General features: G+C 41.3%; 1 protein-coding gene across 2 annotated transcripts in view; it reads right to left on the reverse strand.

The window, feature by feature from the left end:
• Positions 1-24,567, reverse strand: part of Ppp2r5a (protein phosphatase 2 regulatory subunit B'alpha) — a 41,631-nt gene that overhangs the window by 1,825 nt on the left and 15,239 nt on the right. For both annotated transcript variants that reach the window (XM_034512713.2, XM_076941622.1), the window contains exons 2-12: positions 15,776-15,972; positions 14,205-14,306; positions 8,271-8,363; positions 5,039-5,169; positions 3,897-3,956; positions 3,069-3,177; positions 2,584-2,637; positions 1,359-1,409; positions 1,083-1,202; positions 871-998; positions 269-370 (exon numbers count right to left, since the gene is read on the reverse strand). In XM_034512713.2, the coding sequence (XP_034368604.1) occupies positions 269-370; positions 871-998; positions 1,083-1,202; positions 1,359-1,409; positions 2,584-2,637; positions 3,069-3,177; positions 3,897-3,956; positions 5,039-5,169; positions 8,271-8,363; positions 14,205-14,306; positions 15,776-15,972 (1,147 nt within the window). The remainder of the gene's footprint in view (positions 1-268; positions 371-870; positions 999-1,082; positions 1,203-1,358; positions 1,410-2,583; positions 2,638-3,068; positions 3,178-3,896; positions 3,957-5,038; positions 5,170-8,270; positions 8,364-14,204; positions 14,307-15,775; positions 15,973-24,567) is intronic.

Genomic DNA, 24,567 nt, shown 5'->3' on the forward strand with positions numbered 1-24,567 from the left:
CACAGCCATGGAGCGCTCAGGCTCTTATGGAAAGATCTTGGAAGAACACCATCCACATTTAAATCACAGCCTAATAACTGGTAGGGTCATTCCATGACTTTTCTCCTCTAACAAATTTATAAAAATACCCGGATTGCTTTACTGGACAATGTCTGTAGTGCTCAGAGGCTTTCATATAATGCCTAATGTATTCACCATAGATCCAGATGACTAAGAGAGGGACCTTTCTGAAATGAATAACATGGAATTTTCAAAACTCATCCGGTACCTCTGTCTCTCGGCTTTGTACGAACTAGTAAGGTCATCGAAAAGCTTGCCGTTCATCTCCATTAGGGTTTTCAGCACATTGTACACCAGTGCTACAATAGTCCTGAAAGAAAGAAGCCAGTTCTGGGTTAGAGGCCAGCAACACTGAACACAGGGACCTGATTCTAATGTTTACATGCTTCCCATGTAAAATACAACATCCTTCTCTTTTGTGTTTTGTAGTTTCACCTTAGACCCTGGGTAGCAAGATTAAAATGCCACAGAAGTTAGAATGTCCAAATGCCACATCTCCCCCTGGTCCTTAGCTCCCAGCCTGGGGAGCCCACAGTGGTGCTGGACCCCACGCTGGAAGATCATCTGCTGAGGAACATCCACAGACAGCTTTAGAAAGATAAACTTGTGACATAGCCTTCAGTTTTAGGTTACACATCTGTACAGGCTTCAATTAAAAAAGGAAAGCCAGTAATTCGTGAAGCACATGAGAGTTGGGCATGGTGGGACAAATCTCAGCGCTGAGGCTGAGAGGCAAGAGCTTGAGTTCAAGGCTAGCCTGTGCTATTTAGACTATATGCTAACATTGAAACCAACAACAAAAAAACTTACTGATTCCAGTGTTCTTTGGAAATTTTATACAAACTGGCAAACATGATTGGCAGGATTTTATCAATATTCTCTTCAATCAAACTAAGAATATATTCATTATTCCAGAAGTACAGTGCTCTTTCTGCAACCTAAAAAGACATCAGAAACCTCAAAATTCACAGGGAAAAAGGATGGTACAAAATCAGAATGTTACAAAGAAAGGAAGTTGGTACCTGAAAGTGAGAACTGGAGACACACTTGGATATCTGCTTAAAAAGTGGCTCTTCAATTTTTTTGAATTGTGTTGGTTCAATAACATCTAAGATCTCTTCAATTTCTCCTAAAAACATCACCTAAAGTTTTTTTTTTTTAAAAAATTGTTTTAAAAATTTACAAATGACAAATATAGACAAAGGGAAATGTATACATTAGGAAGAGGGTACAGTTCAAAGAGCAGGTCAAGATTGCAAAGTCTTGATAAAAATGCATTTACTATTATTAAAACCCACCTCTTTCTGACTGCATGTTTTTGGCCAAAATTTCAGCAGTCCTCTGATCACCTACAAAAACCAGCAAAGTTTAGAATGAATCCAACAGTTGGGTGTGCAATGCACATCTACAATCCTAGTACTTGGAGGTGCTAAGGCAGGAGAATTCCAAGTTCTAGACCAGCCTGGGACACAGCCAGCCCTTATCACTTCTACTAGCTAATCTCAAGATATCTTACTCATTCTGAAGCCAAGCATTCAGCACTTAGTACATGAAAATCCCTACTTAGCTGCATGGGCCTGGGCCCTGCTCTAGGTAGTACACACAGCTGAGCAAACTGGTTTTCATGGGACAGGACCAACATGAGTGGACACTTACAGCACAAGAAAATGATGTATGGTGTGAAGGAAGTTATGAGAAAATTTTTGTTTTTCAAAGACTATTATAACATAACTGGGGATTGAACCCAGGGCCCAGTGCATACTAGGCCAGCACCCTACCAACTGGTCTAAGCCTCAGCTCAGAAGGGGTAATCCTAACAGATAATTCTCATTATCTAAATTTACAGAGTACCCAAACCTGTTTTATGGCTGACAAAATCAGGGTAAAATGAGATTTTAAAAGGAGACGGTCTAGTTCAACCATTAGGCCATGCATATAAAATTTCCAGCAGTTCTAGGGTTAGCCTAAAATACATGAATTTACAATGGTTTATATAGTTAATTGGGTGACCTCGAAATCCCAGCATTTAGGAGGCTGAGGCAGGAGGATCACAAGTTTGAGACGGGTCCAGGCTAACTACAGTTCTAGATCAGCTAGGCTAAACGGCAGAGCTCGTTAGGACTGTGCCTCTGAGCCTTCTGAGATCACCGGCTCATCTTCATCACTTTCTCAAGGACGAAGTCTCTTCTCACTCTTCTAAGACTGGAATCCAAACTGCTGAAGCTGAGGAAACACTTCCAATCTTTTTGTGCTTTATTTCTGAACAAAACTCAAGGGAATGGTGCTGGGACTTAGTGGGTTCTCATTGTAGGAACTGACAGAAACAGACTCCAGTGAGGAGGGCTAACAGTGGATCTTAGCTACATCTTAACTATTAATCCCCTCAGTTTATGCCTACCATCTCCCAAGCATGCTCCCTTCCCAGGCCCCAGAAGCTGCTCCTGCTGTGTGAGAGCTGACTACCCAGGCTGCAATGAAATACCAGTGGTTAGACAACAGCATGAACAGGAACTGAGCACTCACCGGCTCTGTCAGTGTTGTGTCTTTCTCCAGGAACTGCACAACACAGTAGGCCAGCTACAGGGCAGAGGCAAGTTTAAGAGATGTTAATGAGGTAACATTTAGGAATGCTGGGATAGTTTCACACTGACATAAAATGTCACTCCACTTTTAAGTTGCAGTATGAGATGAATATATTCTTATTAAAGTTCTAAGTTCAACAGATTGTTAGCTCTAGAATTAATTAACTTAAAAACACCCATTTAGTCTTCCAGGGCATATACTATACACAGCTAAATAATTCAGGTCCCAGACCCGAATATAAGTAAACTTGATAATCTTCTATATCTAACTTAAAACTGCAGTAGTAGTATGTAAACAAACTCATAATAAAAATTTGCCAAAGCACATTACTTAACTAGACATGAAACCAGCACCTTAATACCTCACACATTTTGCCTTTATATTTGTTTTTGGAAATATCCATTTGTAGTTTTTCTGAAATTTACCTGAGCATGAAACAAAGCCAATCCTTTTGCAGTGTGCATAGGAATAAGAACCTTCATTAGAAACTGCTTATGTTCTGCTTTCAGTGGCAATGCAAAGCCATTGATGATACTGGAGGGAAGAAAAGGCAGGGAAGGGTTAAGTAGTCACCTGGTTTCCAAAGCTACACTACCTACAGCACAGGAGTTGTAGGAGGCCTGCTGAGTTCTGTCCCTCCAGGGCAGCCTGTAATCTGACATCTACAGACGGCCACTTTAGTTCTGCACAGCTGCCTTTAATTTCCTCCCTTAAAGCAACAGGAGCCACTGTCTTAATGCTGTCAGAATTCCCAGCGTGTTCAGTGATAAGCGGGGAGTTTCCTCTACTGAATAATCTGGAATTAAGATAATTCTATCATTATTGGTATGTGGTGAACAGAAAGGACATATGTATATAAAACCAAAGACTCTTCTAAAGGAATAGGTAAGATTAGGAATGGTCTATCAACATCTGGGTAAGAATTCTGGTAGGGAATTTCTAACGGAATGACAACTTCACCTCTTCCCAGCTGGAAGCTGGGGAGAGCTTCCAGGGCTGGGGGCTGGGGGAAGGCTGTGTAGACCCAAGGCCTTATAACAGTATTTTATATATATGCCAAGGCCCTGAAACCTGAAATTGTCTTCTGCTGTTTGTTAGGGATTGAACCAGGGCCTCTAGCACTGTGCTCTAAACTCTCAAATGGGAACTTACTTCTTCAACTCCAGCTGTTAAGTACACAAAACATTCGTTCAGTAACTTAATTTAAAAAAAAAAACAAAACACAAAACAACGAAAGCCCACCCCTGACCTACCTTCCCAGTATTTCAAGGAGTTCAGCCACACCATTGAAATGTTCCGTCTCATATATAAACCTGGATTTGAAATAAAGACAGATGTAATAAAATGTAAACACCAGAAAGCAGGAAGAAGGGGAAGAAACTCAGCCCGAGGCGGCAGTAAAAGCAGGCACTGGCCGCTTAGCCCCAGGCCTGTGCTTCACAGCAGACTGTTTTGTTTTGAGACTGCTAAACTGTCTTCAAGCTTGCTGTGTAGCCAATCCTGACCTTTGAGCCTGCTGGCATTACAGGTGTGCGCCACCACAGCACCAAGTGAGCTACATCCCTGCCCAAACCGAGAGCAGTAACAACACAACATCTATTTCCCCATGTCACACAAAACCTGCTAAAATAAATCTGCCACATGAGAACAATATCATTTCATCTGGATCATTATATTACACTTAATATATAAGAAAGACGGATTGCCTAAAGAAACCTTTTCAAAGTAGGAGACCATTATACACATAAAAATCCGAGGAAAAGGGGTCCATTTTTTCAACTGTTCAGAAATTTTAGACTGTAAATGACACAGGCTATCTAGTTTTCTGCTATCACAACTGCCTTTAAAGCAAAATGACAGCATGAGGTGGGGGTGACACTGGGCTGCAGGGAGATGGAACACTGACGTAAGACTAGGGGAGGCAGCCCCCCTCCACTCCCACGATTAGCCTAATTTCGAATCTTCAGTAATTGACAGGAACCAGAAACAGGTATTAATGTGATGTCTGATGTGAAGCACAGGTTTCACCAGTATTTAAACTACAGTCCCATGTCGATTTTAATTAGCTTTGTCAGAAACGTCAAAAGCAATTGGATAGGCACTGGCTTAAATAGTGATTGCTAAAAAAAAAAAAAAAAAAAAAAAAAATTCAGAGAAAGTTTGAGCAAATTATTCTTTCAACTCAAACACATCAGTAGGGTCACCATCCAATACTGTCCTTGCTACCACTAACTGGCAAAGGTGACAGGCTGCCACCATGTGAAAGCCACGGGGTGTGTAGGGATGACTGAGGTGCCATCAGCTTGGTCGGGTTTCAGATACTAAAATTCACCTGGGGAACTTGGCTTGAGGAGGCATGAATGAGGGAGAAGACTGCTCTGGATGATGAATTTACCTGAGGAAAATGTTGTTAATTTGCTTTCTGATGAACGCTCGCAGTCCGAGAAACTTCCCATAAATCCGATGCAGGACGGTCTTCAGGAAGTCTCGTTCTCGTGGGTCTTCACTATCAAAAAGCTCCAGGAGCTTTAAGAAAAATCTGACAAATTACTTTAAAAAAATAATCGAGCTAAAACTGCTTTTTTTCTAATTTTGATTTTAAGATTACCTGTGAAATCTGTAACATTTTTCCTAGTCTGCCTTCCTAGCTTTGTCTCTTTTCTAAGTAAACGAAACTAGGAAACGTATCAATATTTTCACTAAACTCATTTCTATAATTCTTTGTATCGTTTTAAAGAATATAAACACTTTCTAAAACTACAATTTTTTAACCTTGCCAGTGACTCTAAAATTCTTTCCTAGCATAATTTTTCGTGTTATCATGTTTAACTTTTTAAAAATACAACTGTTTTTCATACAGAGACTCATTATGTAGTCCACTCTGGCCTTGAATTTGTAACCTTCCTGCCTCTGCCTCCCAGAGTGCTGGTATTTGGAGGCCAGGCTGATGGAAAGCTGCATGGTGAGACACCTTGAACATCTCCAAATACATAGAGTCTACCTGAACTGCATGCACAGACCTGTTCTAAACTGAGATGCTGGGCATGCCCAGGGAAGGGGACGCGCTCTTCTTCATTCTTTCTGTGCAGATTTCAAACCCAAGCAGACATTCTGAGGCACTGATAAGTCATATTCATGTGCCCTAAACAAGCAACTTCCTTGTGGTTGCACTCCCCCAAATACCTACAAACACTGGTCCAAATTATTATAATTAGAAATGGCTAGCCTCCTTATCTTAGCCTTCAATTCATGTTTCTGATGCTGGTTTACTTGAGATGATTTTGTTCAAAGTAGATTTATTTCTAAGGGGCATTAAGCTCAATAGCAGTTTCAAATCTAGACATATTTTGAAATATTGTAATTAGAAATATATTCATACCAGGAAACCTGTTTTTTCTGGCTCTGTTGCCCGCAAACTATTTTTAAGAGTAATTCAGCCAAGGTCAGAGGGTCTAGTTCGGTGGTTCTGAAGCTGTGGGTCACAACCCCTTTGGTGTCACATATCAGATATTTACATTACAATCCAAACAGTAGCAATTCCTACAGATATGAAGTATAATAATTTTATGGCCAGGGGTCACTACAACCCGAGGAACTATATTTAAGGGCTGCAGCATTAGGAAGGGTGACACTGTTCTAGTTCAAATCCAGACTGCCATTTACTATGTGGCACTGGACGTGAACTCTCTCTTTACAACAAGCATAACATTTATGAAGTATTCAAATGACAGGTCCGTGCCACAAAAAACAATGAAGACATCTTAGTTTGCTTGGGAGATTATCTTATTTGAACATAAATTATGTAGTGCACCCCCTGCACCCAGCTCTTTTAACAAAATCTCTCCTATTTTTCTGAGTTTTAACTTTCAAAAGCTGAGAATTTTCATAAGGCAGTTTTCAGAAGCGTCCCCCTAATACCTCAGAGCTGCAGCTGTGAGCAGTACACAGAGCTGTAGGAATCAGATAGTTAACTGCCTTGGCTTTCTAGATACTTCAGGAGTTTGAGGCAGAAGGTAGGAAATGGTTCCTGCTCTACTAGGTCTCTCCTGGCTCTCCTCAGAGAAGCCCAGCAGTCTAAGTTCCTAGGGCACCAGGTTACTGCAGCACTAAAGCAAGCTCCCCTCAATCTGCTGCCATCGGAGATCCAGTTAATGCATGTGGCTTCACAAGAGCCTGAGTGCGCTCCACAGGTGAACCATACAAGAAAGGAAATGTGCGTTCATTTGCACTAGCCCCAAAGGCCCCATTGTAACTGGACTGACTTTATTCCTTGTTGATGTGCACACTGTACTGTTAGCGAACATCGAATCTTGTGTAGTTCATGAAGGGCTCTTGAAGGGAACAGTTCAAAATATGTGAAATCTTTTTTTTTTTTTAAAGATTTATTTGTTTATTTTGTGTATGTGAATACACTGTTGCTCTCTTCAGAAACACCAGAAGATCAGATCCCATTACAGTCACCATATCGTTGCTGGGAATTGAACTCAGGACCTCTAGAAGAGCAGTCAGTGTTCTTAACCACTGAGCCATCTCTCCAGCCCCAATATGTGGAATCATCCAGGACAGAAAGGTCTTCATAATAGAGTTAAATTGTTCTCTCAGCATTAAATTCCTATCAAGGTTTACTCAGTGATGATGCTTTAGAAGAGAGAATGGATAAAGAACGGTTCATGTGACTGTTCTGGTTAGGGCCAGACAACTGTAAATGACGGAAGAGAGGCTGTTAAGTCTTCAAGGATCTTGACAATAAAAACAAATGGATACATTTTTAGAAATTAATTGCACTTTAGTGTTGAGAAATAGAGGTAATAAAACCAAGAAGTTTAGAGGTTCTAAAAACCAAGAAGGCATTCATTCCATGTGCTCAACCATCTCCTCTCCTTAGGGTCCCATTTTATTTTACCTGTGGCTTAAGGAACTGCTCAGGGTGGAGCCTGTGGTGCTAAGGGGGAGGTGGAAACAGGCAACTGCTGTTCAGATGCTGGATGTGCAGAAAGGCGTCCATAGCTCAGTCACAATGACTAAAATACGGCAAGCTCAAAGACTTACACCTTTAGATAAAATGGTCACCCCAAACTTTGAGGCACTGCAGAAGGGCAGCTTGACTAATTTCATTAGGTGCTGACTCTGGATACAAAACTGAACTTCTGAAAGCTACTTACAAGAAAAAATCGAGCTTGTGTGTAGGCCAGAAGATGGTACCTGATGCCCTAGAACTGGAATTAACAGGCTTTTGTGAGCTGCCTGACTTGGGGGCTGGGACTCAATACAGCTACTGGAACAGCATCAAGTGCTCTGACCCCTGAGACCTTGCCAGCCTTGGAGGCTACTTTTACTTTGTCAAGAACAATGACTGAGTACTCTTATTTAAATGACTGCTTGCTTTTTTCATCGCCATTTTCCCTACATGTATGTCTTTGTGAGGGTGCCAGACCCTCTGAAATGAGACTCACAGACAGTTGTGAGCTGCATGTGGGTGCTGGGAGTTGAACCCGGCTCCTCTGAAAGGACAGTCACTGCTCTTACCCCCCGAGCCATCTCTCCAGACCACCTAAGATTACTCTTAACAACAATTATTAATAAGCATGTGCTAAGATACAAACATTTGAGATCTAAGAGTCCCTTACCTGCTGTACAAACTTCTGATCAATGAACCGCTTTGCAATGCTGGGCTGGAAATCAGGACTCTCCAAGAATCTCAAGAAGAATTCATAGACCAGCTGTGTGAGAAGGTAAGTAAAAGCAAAATGATGTTGATAATAGTCTGAATTACAGTTCTTATAAAAAACACCTTTCTTACCAGCCTGAGTAGGTAACTGTTTCAAAAAACAAAGTTTTAAAGAACCTTATCTTTATAGTTTGGTTTTTCTTCTAGTTGGCTTTTTATCAAATCGACACAAGCTACAATTGTCTGGGAAGAGGAATCAACTGATAAGAATGTCTCCATCAGATAGCCTGTAGCAAGTCTGTGGGGCATGTTCTTGATTAATGACTGCTCTGGGTGGTGCCATTCCTGGCCTGCTGGCTCTGAGATGTGTAAGAAAGTAAACTGAGCAAGCCAGTAAGCAGTGTTTCCCTGCAGCTTCAGGTCAGTTCCTGTCTCTAGTCCTGAAGTCTTTCCTTGACAGGCTGCCCTCTCCTCCTAGACAGTTCTTGGTCATTGGTTCATCACAGCGAGAGGCCCTAACTAAGCAGTCTCCATGAGGGCTGTGGCTCTGCATCACTCACTGAATGATCGTAATTTATGAGCGATAGAACCAACTGGCGTGCACAAGGCAGCATCAGGTTTATGTCCCCCATCCCCTAGAGTCCCTTTAAGCACAGGCTCCAAGTTAGAGCCGACAGTGTGGCCATACCAGTTTTAAAAACTGAGTCTTCCCATTAAACTAGGGTAGAGGGTCTAGTAAAATGGTTCAAGATAACAGGGCTTGCTGCCAAGTACTGACCCGAGTACAATTCCCACGACCCAATGAGGTGGAAAGGACTTCCATGGGTCGTCTGACCTCTTCCACATGTAAACACACACACACACACACACACACACGCAGAACAGGTAAAATGAAACTGAAAGCAGTACATCTGTAGAGTAACAAACTAAACTGTAGAAGGCCTGAGGAAGAACTGTACACCAGAGCAAATAAACCAGACAAGTGGGTGAGTCTTGTACCGAGAAGCCCCATGCAGCCTGTATGACAGCAGTGTGCCTTATCACTGCAGGTCAGAACTAAAGCAATCAAGGAGAAAGCACAGCCAGAGTCTTCAAATCACAGTCAGGCAGTAGTGGTGCACATCTTTAACCCCAGCACTCAGAACGCAAGATCAAGGCTAGCCTGGTCTACAGAGTGAGAGTTCTAGCACAGCCAGGGTGGTTACACACAGAAACCACTGTCTGGAAAAATAAATAAATTAATAAATAACCTAATAGCTATGAAAGGTAAGAAACTGGTCTCAAGATACAACTTAATTTATAAGCAAACATAACAATTAAGCATTCTAAAAATACAAGAGAATTAGATCCCAAAGTACAAGGTCACTGAAACATTCTGGGCAGTCTGATGGCTCAGCAGTTAGGAACACCCAAGTTCAGTTCCCAACACCCACAGTAGTCAACTCCTAAGGGCCTGTTGACTCCAGTTTCAGGGACTCTGATGCCCTTTTCTGGCCTTTGTGGATACCTGCACTCGTGTATGACACACAGGAAGACACGCATGTGTGTGTACACATACAAAGATAATACTTTTTTTTTTTTTAATAGAAAAAGCTAAGCAGGTGTAGTGGCCCACTTGTAATCCCAGCACTTTGGAGGCAAAGGCAGGTAGATCTCGTGAGTTCAAAGCCTGGTCTACATAGTGAGTTCCAGGCCAACCATGGCATCTAACCCATCTGGGCACAGTATTTGATTGAGAAATACCTAATTACACACACACACACACACACACACACACACACACACACACACACACACACACACTGTATCTGTCTTCAGACATACCAGAAGAGGGAATTGAACTCAGGACCTCTGGAAGAGCAGTCAGTGCTCTTAACCACTGAGCCATCTCTCTAGCCTGAGATACCTAACTTTTAATGTTAATTGTGCATTAAGAACATAATAAAAAATAATTTTGCTGTGGGGCACACATATGCCACAGCATGGGTTTGGAATGCTCGAACAGAGCTTTGCTGATAGCACGACAGAGGCAGACCATCAAGTGACTTCAGAGAACTAGCATATCCCTTGGACTTATGGCATCAAGCCCAAGCCCCAGATTACTAAACCAATATGTGAATGAATGCTGTGCTGTTCATAAACTGTATGGCTTATTTTTTTTTAATTGTATTATTTCATGTGTGGGGGGGTGTTTTTGCCCACGTTTGTTTGTGCACTATGTACATGTAATACCTAAGGAGGCCAGAAGAGGGCATCATATCTTCCTGGAACTGGAGCTCTGATGCTGGTTGCTGGGAGTCACAACCTGGGTCCTCTGTAAGAGCCGCCAGTGTCAACGCTTAACTGCTGAGCCTGATTTTTAAAATAATTTCCATCTACATTAATTCCCCCGACAACAATGCACATGAAATGACTAGTCTGCTGTCAGGAGCCAACTTAGCAGCACCAAGGAGAGGACAACGGCTATTGCATACACACAGCATGTGTATTATAAACAGGCGGAAGAAACCACTGGTCTACAGAGCTGACAGTCTTCACAGTGACCATCTTCTAGGAATGAAGCTTGTTCCGGAGCCACTCTCTACTCCCTCTTCCTATATTATTTCTTCCTGAACCTATCACATCTGACTAAGAATGTTCATTTCTGGGTGTACACCATAAAACATGTATGTAGTCATTAGGGTCTTAGGGGGTTGCTTAGTGGTACTTTCTTTACTCCCAAGGTCAGAAGCACACAATGGAGGCTTGAATATTTACTAGCTATATGAAATTACAGTGGATCAACCTAAACTGGTTCTGAGCAGTTACTGAAGTTTCTCTGTGTTCATATGAAGACTTATAATTTGCTTTTAAGAATCTTAGAACACACACCCATAGCCTCAGCATTAATGAAATGGCAGACTATACATGTTTGTTATAAGGGTGGCCTGCCATTTGTATACATGAGAGCACACCCTACACCCTAAAGACAAGAGATACTAGAAGCTGTACTATTCACTCTTTTGAGACAGTGTCTCATGTAGCCCAGGCTGGCCTTGAACACAAAATTAAAATTTAACTGATGATGGGTGTGAACTTCAGATGGCTCTGCCCTACCTCCTGATGCTGGGATACAGGGATCCATCACGATACCAAGTGACCTGGGGCATGTACTCTACCAAGTATGCTACAACCCAGTCCCATTATGCTATTCAGTTCTGAAAATGCCTTTCCAAAGGTAACTAAACCCAACAAAATTAAAACGTTCTGTTCTTCATCACTACAAAGATACAGGTCCACCAGAAAACAGTACAAATACTAGAGAATCTCAAAATAAGACCTGTAAGCTAATAAAACTGGAAACATATGGCTCACAGAAGACAAGACTGAGAGGCAATTTTAATGACTATAGGTACACAGAAGGCCCTTTCCAAGGAATATGGTGACCACGTGCTTTCCAAAGTCTGTTAATAAGAAAGTGATGTGAAGGAATTTTAAACGATTTGTTCTATGAAAGAATTCACGAAGAAGGACATCTATATATTGTACCACACAGTTTACACTACATGTTTAGAACATTGCCTGAGCACAGTAAGCAGAAACAGAAGCCCAATTCTCTATGAATCCCACTCTCTAAACACCTGAGAAAGCAAGACAGAGATTCTGCAAAATACTGAGCTGTCTGAGTATGTCCAGCCTGGATGTCTTCTCTCCGATCTTTCATCCACTGAACAAAGCTTAGACAAAACTGTGCCACACTGAACAGAGAAAAGCCTATGAGGCCCCAACACTGCACAGAACTATAGGCAACTGAGTGAAGCTGGGAGCAGGAGACGGAGTCCTCCCCACAACACACCAACTATACAGTGCTAAACCATCAGCTCTGAAAACATGCATGCAAGTATACATATTTAATAACAATTGATGAAAAAAGCCATCAATTTGAAGGACAGTGGGAAAGGGTAGTATATGGGAGGGTTTGGAAGGAAGAAATGTTAAAATACAATCTCAAAACAACAAAACATGCTGGACAGGGTAGCAAACACTTGTATCCCCAGCTACTGAGAAGCTGAGACAAGAGATCACCTGAACCCAAGAGTTCAAAATCAGCCTGGGCAACACTGCAAGCCTCTCCTGCCACACACAGACATCAGCAAAGGCCATTGCTAGCACCTACTCACAACTAAAAGTGTCACACCGGATGTCTGGGGTGTCAGAGGCACAACAGGAACGTCCCACTGAGCCCCGTTTTCCAGCATGGTAACTCTCTATGATCTCACTTAAAGCAGCTTTCTATTCCACCAGAAAACCTGCTGAAATACACGACGTCATCACACTGGAAACCTAGGCAGCTTCAGATGGCCCCCAAACATTTCATTACCACATTTAAATGCTATACCAAACTTTAGTAACTCAAGAGTTTAAAGTTTTAGACATACCCAGACCACAGATAAAAGAAAAGAGACAGAGATAGAGAGAGGGCACACATGGAGTGCTCAGTTAGAGGACAGTGCATGGAAGTTGGCTCTTTCTTTACTAAACATGAGGGTTATGGGACTGAGCACAGGTCACTAGGCTTGACAGCATGTGTTTTATCTACTGAGCAGTCTCACCAGGCCTAGAAATCATATCTGGATAACAATTACCATCTCCTAAAATGCTAAAAACCATTTTCTTCTCTCAGGGAATTTAAACAGAGCCTCAAATTATACAAGTGAAAAATGGAAACACATTGTTTACTTGGCTGAGTTTCTTATGTTAATTTCTGTAAGTATATAAAAATATCCTGATAGAAAATCTGTCTTTGCTTTTAAATTTTCAAAAACTAAAAGTCTTTCCCAAAGACTATCCAGCTACACAATAAAAAAAAAAGAGTAAGATTGGCTAACAGGAATTTCATGCTTTTAAAGCCCTCCCATTATTAAATACACTACTACTAATTTTATACCAAGTATAGCAGAAAATCAGACGAACTTGTGCTTAATTCTATTAAAAAAAAAATTCAAGGGCCTGGCATGGCAGTACATACCTTTAATCCTAGCACTTAGGAGGCATGAAACAAGTAGATTTCTGAGTTCAAGGCTACCCTAGTCAACATTGCAAACTTTAGACCAGCCAGGGCTACATAATAGAAAGAACTTAAAACACAAAACAACAACCATCTAGTACCTCCAACTAAATACCATGTGTAAGAGACACACTTTAGATTCAAAGCAACAAAGAGATTAAAAGTAAAAGAATGGAGAACATAAGTCATGTAAACAGCAGCCGAAAGTAGGAATGGCTGTACTTAGATCAGACAGCCTAACTTCAAAATAAGAACAAAAAAACTTTAAACCAAATGTGGTGGCGCAAGCCTCCCAGCATTCAGGAGGCAGAGGAAAGTGGATCTTTGTGAGTTCAAGGCCAGCCTGGTCTACAGAGTGAGTTGCACTCCAAGCTAGGAGATAGAGAGACTATCTCAAAACAACAAAACATTACTTTTAGAATACAAAATAATGCTAAGAAAATGTATTTGAAATAAAATATATCATTTTTTTCTTTTTAAAAAGTCAACATGTATTTATTTTGTGTGTTTTTGAATGTGTGTGGGGGCTGCATGTGTCACACCTTGCACTGGAGGCTACATGACAACTTGCAGGAATCAGGTTTTTTTATTCCACCATATGGGTCCTAGACTGAATCATCAGGCTTGGCAGCATGTGCACTTACCCACTGCAACACCTCAGCAGCTCATATTTATATTTTTGGGAGGACAGGTTCTTAGTATGGCAATTGAAACTGGTCTTGAACTCATGATGTTCCTGCCTCAGCCTCCCAAGGACTAGGGTTACAGCCAGGTGACAGCACATGCCCACAGGATCAGCAGAGCACTGACATGTAAGCATTGTTAATACAGACCAGTAGCGCTTACCTGTATGTGAGGCCAAGAGGCCTCTAGTGTGGGCTCATCCTCTTCCGGGTCAAAATCTGGATTATCACTTGGAGGAAGTGTCCGGAAGATGTTAGCACTGATCTGAAAAGAAATTAAGCTTGGACTCATGTTCTCTGCTGTATAAGTGAATTTAACAGTGAAAAATAAAACATTCTAACACCATTTTATTACAGAAAAAAAGGCCCAGCTATAAATTTAGTTCAGCTCTATAATCTCTTCAAGACATAAAGGTGCACGTCTCTCTATGGAGTCACCAACTTCTTCAGACCCCAAGCAGCTGATGACTACAGATCACCCCAAACGCTTCCATCACCAGCTGCTCTCTACAAAGTCTGCTTAAAATAAAACAGGATCAGGGAAAAGAAAAGAGGGGACCATGGCTAAGAGGTAAAGTTAAAGTTACAAACTTCATGGATCTTTAGTGTGACCATTCTACAACTCCTCCCATATTCAAACCCAGCTATGGTCTAGAGCTGCAACAAAAACACCTTGTTATTATAGTCACGAAACCTCATGATGGTTTACCTATGTTTTAATACTTTGAGATCTGAGACTTTAAAAACAAATTACCCCGAAACAAGGTTAAGGGTTCTGAGATTCATTTTAGAGTCAGTGACATACAGTGTTTATAATTTCCTTCTCTGCATCCTCTGTGTCAGCCAGGACCCAGGTAAGCACACACATCCTTTTCTCCCCACCACAGTGCTGGGATTAAGGTGTGCCACGACACCCAGTCTATTTCCTTTAAGAAAGATGATCAGACCAGATCAGATAGCTTAGTTTAAGGGTGAGCTAGTAAGGGGACAACTATGGTAATGGGATGACTCTAGTGGGGGGATGACTGCCATGGGGGTTGACTATAGACGGGTGATCACTGTAGTGGGGGAAAGACTGTAGTGGGGGGATGACGTGTGTGTCTCGTTTTCTCTGCCCCCTTACAATTCCCAGTGACTACTCGCTCACACATTCTCTATGATCTGTATGAACTTGAGTTTACACTGTTGGTTATTTTTAAGATTTTAGTTTTAATTACATTTATGTGTCTGTGTGTAGATGTGCACCTAAGTGTAGATACCAGAGGTATCTTCCTGGAGCTGAGCTATATACAGGCAGAGAGCTGTAGGTTGGGAACCGAATTCCAGTAGCCCTATACAAGAACAGTCTGCCTGAGCCTACGTTGTGTTCTAAGTTGAAGGTCTACTGTATCCGAAAAGGTATCCAAGAGCCACAATACCTACCAATTTCTCAAACTCCTATAATCAATGGCCATAGCAATGAAACAGATAACCTTTCAAATGGGCTTTTTTGAGATGAATCTCATAATGTCACTGTGACTGACATGGAATTCACTACATAGGCCAAGCTGACCTACAATTCACAGAGATCGCCTACCTCTGTCTTTGAAGTGCTGGAATTAAAGGTGTGTGCCACCATGCCCGGCCCCAGGGGGATATTTTTAAGAACATTCTTTTGGGCATATTAGTTGCTATACATACACCTCAGATCTTTGAACTTACACTAATCTGAGGAATAGAAATCTAGAGGCTTACCATTTTTACTATATCAGAATACGCTGATTCAACAATTACACCACGATTAGTTGAAACATACTCGACCAGTTCATTCAGTGTTGCTCTTTTAATTTCTTTGCTCTTCAAGTCTGAAACAGAGTCCATGAAATCAAACAGTACACAGCACTGTTGTAGCTTCTGGCAGAAAAGCTCTTGCTGTTCATTTGAAGTGGCATCTATAAACAGAAAGAGAAAAATTCTCAATAAACCGGCTTGAATGTTACTTTGTGTTTTTTGAACATAATTTTGTAGATGCTATTTGAACGTGTACAGTCCTCTGAGTGATAGAGTGGTAAATCCAGGCATCTGTAATCCTTTTACACAGGGATTTACACTGGGCTATTCTTGCTGTCCACAACCAATCACCGAATATTACTGATTCTAACATACCTTTCTTGTGATCACCTCGATTATTTTAAATGCTCATCATGCCTTTCTAGATTTTCAGTCACAACAGACTAATCATTCATAACTAATTATTCATTTTTGATTTATTACATAAGCTACTTAGAAAGTTAAGACTTTCCTAAAAGAATCAATACTACCATACTCAATAAGATCCTTAATAATTTAGAAAATGAAGCCTCTAGATTATATCAACATACAACTGCCTATGCCACAAGTCACCTTTCAACACAACCAAGCATGCCTCTCCAGCCTAGTGAAACCGTAGCCCTTGGGGCTCCTGAAGACACAGGCTGTCCCTGAGCCCAGAATGCCCATGTCCCCACATATCTCGGAGACTCCTCACTGGTTCCATTTGGCCTAAGTCCTTAATCAAGGGTTTTCCTAATAGAACTGAAACTAAGCTGGTTGATAAACCCACCTTTACCCTGAAGCATTTTAGGTCTGTATCTCTATTGCAGTATTTCTTGTATGATATGGTAATTCTATCTTGTATTTTTAATACTCCTAATCTATGAGGTTTCCCCGGAGCAGGACCAAGTGTTACTGTGCTCACTGCTTCTCTCGTCCCTCCACTGCCTCGCATAGAGCCTGGCACATAAAAGACACTTGATAAGTACTTACCTTCTGCTTGTTACAAAAACAAGGTTTACTTTGATCCTAACAAATGCATCATATCTTTTTGTTCTTAGCATAAAAAATTACATTTAACTCTGGACTTTCAAATCTATCAGGAGGGACCTTCTAGTTGCTCACTTATATAAGTCTCCTGAGCCACTGAGGTTACACTTCTAAGGTCAGATATCTAGACCCTGATACTTAGGCTCATATATGTAAAATTATTTCCCCATTGGAAACCAGTTCCTATTTTACATAAGGATACAAAAAAGATCTTCAAAAAGATTAAAATCTAGCAGCAGGTATCTAACATATATGTGTGAGTGTGCATGTAGGGGATTTTATTATGTCTCCATGTATGGGTGTGTGTGCATGCGTGTAAGGATGCACATAGTAGCTTTCGTGTTCCCATGAGTGGATGTGGATGCACGTATGTGAGTGAGCCTGGATCTGCCAATTTGTCCAGCTGTCTGGCCACCAAGCTCCAGAGACCTCCTGTCTGCATCTCCTCAGTGTTGGGACTATAGGTGCCTGGCTTCTGTGCTGAGTACTGGAAATTCAACTCAGGTTCTCATGACTCCATGGCCCACCTTGAACTATCTCCCCAGGCCCCTTTTCTTTTTTTTTTTTTTGTTTTGTTTTGTTTTTTTTTGTTGTTTTTTTGTTTTTCGAGACAAGGTTTCTCTGTGTAGTCCTGGCTGTCCTGGAACTCACTCTGTAGACCAGGCTGGCCTCAAACTCAGAAATCCGCCTGCCTCTGCCTCCCAAGTGCTGGGATTAAAGGAGTGCGCCACCACCGCCTGGCCCCCTTTTCTTTTTTATTATAGTAAAGTGTAGGTGTTATAAAGACCAGCATAATTTACATGACTTCTAGAGGGAATGATAAAAATTACAAATAAATTTTGAATGTGCTGTAAACAGCCATTTGAGGCCATGCTACTGAAAGTTTCTAAGACAGTTCTGCACCCACAAATAATCGTCTCCCGCTCTGTCCCAGAGCCAGCATGGGTCTCTGTGATATGAAGCTGAGGGACAGTAAATAACATTTTTGTTAATTTTATAATATTTTTTATTCAATCATCTTTTATGGAACTACTCAAAAGTGGGCATATTTTAACTTTTTTTGTTTTTAAGGATCATTAAATTTGCAGCTGGGAGTGGCCTGAGCTCTGGAATGAGACTTCATATACTGTGGAGAGAATGAGGAGGCTCTGATGCGGGCCAGCTGTCAGGCCTAACTACCCTTGCTTGGCCCAAACCCAGCAGGTGTTCAGCAGCAGAGCCTGCTCATCTCTGCTAGCTCAGGGACATCTGAATGACCTTTTTCTTAACTTTTTTGGAGTTTTCTGTTAAATAGTTAATTTCAATTAATAAATGGCATTTCCTAACACTGGTACCAAGTTCATTAGTTTAAAAATCTAGGAGATAAAACATTTTTGCTTTTTATAAACTCTCGAACAATGGTAAGCTTTTCAGAACACACATATATATATATTACACATTTAAGGTGATAGTGACCATCTCACTCAAGAACCCTTTAACTCGTAGAGAAAATCCTCAGAATCCTTGCAGTTACTCATTTATTAAAAGAACTATATCCTTTAAATATAGCTTTGTCTTTACTCAAGTGGATGGTACATATGTCTCCATCTTAATCTTCTGCGTGTGTTACTGGGGACTGAGCACATGGACCCACACATGCTAACCCAGTGCTCTACCTCCAGCCCTGCCCCACCCTGGCACTGCATCTCTACTATATTTAGATTCCATTAGAATGATGATTTGAGGATAATAGGTGCCATCTTTAGAAGCTGACTCAGTTCTAACAGTCTTAAGATATTTCTGAGCATTTTCCTCCCTGATGCTGAAATGAACAAATTCACACTTTACCGGTACATTTGTACATGTGATCTCCATGTGACCGCCATCCATGGGCAAGTCCTGCTCTCTTTTTCCTCCCTCCCACTCCCGAGTATGACACACATTTTCTTCTTATCTGTAAGGCCACGTCTCTCACTCAAAGCCTCAGCTAGTAGTGGCTTATTCTTAATCCCTGGAGGCGGAGGTAGGAGAATCTCTAAGACTTAAAGGCTAGCCTCTACTTATCTATTAGAATACTACTTGTCTGTTTCAAGCAGTGTTCGGGTTTGAAAATACAATGGTTCCCACAAGCCCCTGAGGTGAACCCTTAGTTCCTAGCTGGCTGGTGGCACTTTGGCGGATAATGGAAGCTTCAGAAGGTGGGCCTAACTGGAGGAAATTCGTCTAGGGGGCATGCCTCTGAAAATTATATCATGTGTACCATGAGATGAAGGAGCTTCTCCACCACACACTCCTGTTCTGCCCAAGAGCATGCAGCTAAAAATGAAATCTCTCTTCCTTTATTTGTACCAGGTATTTTTGTCAGAGCAATGGAGAAACGAACACATTGACGGATATTAACTTCTTCAAAACATATAAATGAACCCTGAGTATATAAGGGAAGGGTATTTGAAATAACAGGCACTATGGTTTGCGTCTGAACTGTTCCCACAGGCTAATGTGGTCCATGGCTGGTGGTGCTGTTTCTGGGGCTGTGGAACCTTTGCAGCATGGGTCCCAGATGGCAGAGACAGGTGACTAGGGATGGGCGTGTGGAAGCCTGTTCTGCCTGTCCTGATGCAAGCAAGCATCTGGAGCCACATGCTCCCATTGTATGGCCTTCCTGGCTGGGACAGACTACAACTCTCTGAAACCATGAGCTAAAACAAACGTTTTCTTCCTTACATTTTTCTTTTTGACAGTGCTGAGGAATGTTCAGTAATACGCTAGTGACTTCACTTAAATGATACAACGAAGCCAGTCCTACACACACCCCAAGTATTTACCAAAGATCAATTATACGTACGGCTATGTACTATTATATGTACAGTACAGTCAACAACTTCAGTGAAGTAAGGTCTTTATATTGCCTAGGGAAGAATATTATATGGCCTGTAATACCAAACTGTGCTCATCTTCAGTGACATCCTCAGAGCTAAGGCTACTTTAAAGATTCTCCTAAAAACCATTACTAAACCAGCAATAAAAAAGCACTGCATGAATATTATGAAGAGTACAAGAGAAACTGCACAATCAAGGAGTGAGCTATAAAAGAAACACATGCGAAATACATAATTAATTTAAACTTGGCTGGAATATGAGTTTTTAAAATGCATGTAACTTTTCCATCTTATGATGAGTGAAATTTGATTTCACTAAAGACTTTACCACTGTTAAAAATAAAACTCCTGTGACAAGCAGGCGAGACTAAGACAGTTCTGGAGAAATGAGGCATTTCCTCTCTGGAGATCTTCAAAGACTCTCCCAAAGCCCTGTTAGGTGTTTCCTAAACTCTTCAGGTTTTTTTCCCCCAAACACTCAATTTGAGATGTACCTGGCTCACACTTTAAAAAGCACTGCTCTAGAGTACTGTTTTTCAAAGTATGGATTGAAACCAACTGGACAGTAGTATCATTCTGATGGGTCACAACTGGAGTTAAGCAAACAAAGGAATCAGAGGGTACCACATGTCCAGTATTATTTCACTGCACTGCATTTGGGCCCTCAGTTGTAAAGCAAGATGTGCTTCACACTGTAGTCTGTAGTTTAAAAGTTTGAAAGACGCCATGTAATGGTTTGTATATGCTCGGCCTAGGGAGTGGCACTATTAGAAGGTGTGGCCCTGTTGGAGTGGGTGTGGCCTGTTGGAGTAGGTGTGTCACTATGTGTGTGGGCTTTAAGACACTCATCCTAACTTCCTGGAAGCCAGTATTCTGTTAGCAGCCTTCAGATGAAGATGTAGAACTCTCAGCTCCTCCTGCACCATGCCTGCCTGGATGCTGCCATGCTCCTGCCTTGATGATAATGGACTGAACCTCTGAACCCGAAAGCCAGCCCCAATTTAATGCTGTCCTTATAAGAGTTGCTTTGGTCATGGTGTCTGTTCACAGCAGTAAAACCCTAAGACACACCATTCCACAATACGTAAAATGCTATAAAATCAGGGGCTGGGGAACAGAAAAGGAGCACCCTCCCCAATAATTCCCCCCTAAATAAAAATACTAAAAGATTCCATATTAGGCAGGCCTACGATGATAAAGTAAATTGGTAACGAAGCTGAGATTCAAACCACCTGGAATGCAAAGAGAGAACAAATGCTATTAACAGAGCATCTAATGTTCCTTTAAACTTCTCAACTATCAAAGGGTCATATGACCCTTTCATAGGTGTCACCTAAGACCATAGGAAAACAGATGAATGATTCATAACAGCAGCAAAATTAGTTATGAAGTAGCAACGAAAATAATTTTATGGTCGAGAGTCACCACAACATGAGGAACTGTATCAAAGTGCAGCATGAGGAAGGCTGAGTGAGAGCCACTGCTCTAGACAAATGAGAAACCAAGAATGACCCAGACAGTGCCCTCTCCTACCTTCACATGTATCTGACATGTATCCATTACCCTCACTTTACCCCACCCTTAAGATTTCTCTCCCATTTCATGATCTCTTCTAGTTTCATGACCCTGACTCTTCCCCTGGCCAACAAATCTGGGCTTTGCATAAGAGTAAAACAAGTGGTTATTGACTTCCTGGCACTGGATATTTCTCGTAATGATTTCTAGTCTCTTTCTTCTGTACATGTCACAGCTTCACTTTCTCTTTATAGCTAGATGATGACTAATCTTGATTGTCAATATTAATTGAATCAATTAAATCCCAAGTAACTGGACACACCTATAAGGGACTTTTCTTGACTGGTTCATCTAAGGTCAAAAGACTGTCCTAAATCTGGGCCACAGCTCTGGTTGTAAACTGCAAAAAAGTACATGGAAGAAGTAAGCTTTTGCTTTTTGCCTGCTTGCCCTCACTCTAGCTGGCAAGTTCATCTATCCTGTTGCTGAGGCATCACACACACATACATATACATACATACATACATACATACATACATATGCACATAACTTACGTCTTCAGGAGTCCAACACTGACTAAAAGTCAGCCTTGTAGATTCAACTACCAGATTCTTGGCCTTTCCTTTAGGAAACAACCACTGTTGGACTAGCTGGACCACAGCCTGTAAGTCACTCTGATAAATTCCCTTTTAATAGAGATTCATTCTATCAGTCCTGTTCCTCTAGAGAAGTTAACACAAGGTGAGTAAAATTCCACTGTATACATGTACTACATTCTTTGTTTGATAGACATATAGGCTGGTTTCATTTTTTTGGCTATTGTGAATAGTGTAGCAGCAATAAACACAGACATGTAAGTCATCTCTGTAAAATGCTGAGTGAAGAGTCCTTAGGGTATATAGCGAGAGTGGATAGCTGGATTATAGGTAGCTCTATTTTTAGTTATTTGAGAAGCTTCCACAGTGATGTCCATAACGGCTGCACAAGTGTGCCTTCCACCAGCAGTGAATAAGGGCCCTTTCCCAAAGCCTTGCTAGCATTTGCTGTCATGTTTTCTTGACAGCCGTCCTGGCAGGGGTGGGATGGGCTCTCAAAACATTTCAATTTGCATTTTCCTGATGCTAAGGACACTGAGTACTTTTAAAGCACTGCTGCCATTTTATTTCTTCTACTGAGCACTATCTATTTGGTCACGAGTCCATTTACTAACTGAATAGTTCCTGTGTGTTTAATATTGGCGGCTCTCTTTAGAAATTTGGACAAATATCCGGTCTGATGATTAGATGGCCAAGATTTATTTCTCCCCATTCAGTAAGCTGTCTTTGCAATTGTTTCCTTTGTTGTACAGAAGCTTAATTTTGTGTAATTCCAATTATCCCAATTCCCAGATTATTTCCTGGGCTGCTGGAATCCTTCCCAACATGCCCTTGCCTATGATCTATCACGAAGTGCTTTACTTCCAGAAGTATCAAGTCAAGTCTTACTAACTGAAGGCCTCTGACCCATCCCAAGTTGGTTACAGTGCAAGGTGTAGATATGGGCCAGGCCCCATTCTACTATATTCGGAATCCAGTTCTTCTGGCTCTGTGGCTAAGAAGGCAGTCTTATATTTAATCTCTATTCTTTATATCTTGGCCAAGAACCAAAGTTAGTCATGTTTTACATTAGAACAGTGGCAAAAGGTCAAGAAATGACTGTCAAAAAAATGAAAACAAAACAAAGATAGGCTCACATCCCTGCCACAAGTATGTTCAAGGCTAGCCAGGTCTACACATAGCCTGCAGAGATCTACAATAGGCAAAGATATACAGAAAGACCCCTCAAACAAACAAACAAATAAATAAATAAAGTTTTAAAGTCAACAATAAAGCATCATTTAAAGACTCTATGAATAGACCTAAGGGCAAACAGCAAGTGAGGAAACACCTTTCTAAGAGTATCTATGAAAATTCAAGGTACTAAATAGCCCAGTGAAAAAACACTCACCTAATATGAACAAGGCCTTGGGTTTGAGCCCCATGCCACAAATAATTTATGAAAATTTAGGGGGCTGGTGAGATGGCTCAGTGGTTAAGAGCACTGACTGCTCTTCTGGAAGTCGTAAGTTCAAATCCCAGCAACCACATAGTGGCTCACAACCATCTGTAATGATATCTGATACTTCCATATGGGTGTCAGAAGACAACTACAGTGTACTTACATATAATAAATAAAACTTAAAAAAAGAAAAGAAAAAGAAAATTTAGTAAGTGGAATCTAAATGAAGATAGTCCCTTTCCCCTTCACCCAGCCAGGCAGGAATTCTACTCAAAGAACCAGAGGCTCCCTCTACGTCAATCTTCCCAACAGCCTTCCTTGGGGACCAATAGACACTTAGACACTGGTACTTCTATCCTGCTGGAGCAGCTCAATTCTAACCAAGTGCAGTAGAGAGATGAGGGTTCCCTTCTTACTCCACTCATACCAGAGACTGTACTTTTGGGTAGCACCACCAAGAATATGGCCCCAATCACCCTTCCCTGGCATTGAATGCAAGCTAAAAAGACCTTAGGTTACTACTTACAAGTTACACTTACATAAAGCTAGCTCTTCTTTCCCAAAGAAACATTTAGTTTACAAGTGCTCTCAGAAACAGCAGGTGCTTTGAATGGGAGGGAAGGCTAGAGGTTTCTGGATTCACCGAGGACGCGGACGTCATAGGCAAACTTATTGTCAGAGGAGATCTGTAAAAGGGAACAGCTCAGAGGAGCCTTTAGATATGAGTCATGTCCACACCCTTCATACTTCCATCCCTACCCCTCTGTCTGGAAAAGTACAGCCCACAGGTAAACAAGGAGGGGAAAGGGCACAGCGTAACTTAATTGCTTGTGAGAGTTCACATTAGATCTAATTTCCAAGTAGCCATTATTCAAAGGGAACCATGATTAAAGAAAAGTGTCATGACAATGTCACGTTAAGTGGAGATAAAGAAAAACACCAATAAAGAGAAGCAATGGAGAGCATAGACTCAAGTAGTCTAACAAAGAAAAATTCACTGAAGGGGCTCATCAGGACTGAAAGACATATCAAGAGATAAATTCCAATCTTAAACAGAAGAAGGGCTGACACTGCTGCTCCTGTAGAGGACCTGGGTTCAAGTCCAGTACCCACGTGGTGATTATCATGGATTACTCCAGTTTCAGGGAATTCAATGGTCTTTTGGGTTCCAACTACACACAGGGTGCAGCATGTAAGACAGATGCAGGAAAAATATTCACATATAGAACAAATAAATCTAATTTTTAAAAATGAAGAAAATGAACTGAGCTTTAG

The sequence above is a fragment of the Arvicanthis niloticus genome, chromosome 10 (genome assembly GCF_011762505.2).
Source record: "Arvicanthis niloticus isolate mArvNil1 chromosome 10, mArvNil1.pat.X, whole genome shotgun sequence".
In the NCBI taxonomy this organism is placed as follows: Eukaryota; Metazoa; Chordata; class Mammalia; order Rodentia; family Muridae; genus Arvicanthis; species Arvicanthis niloticus.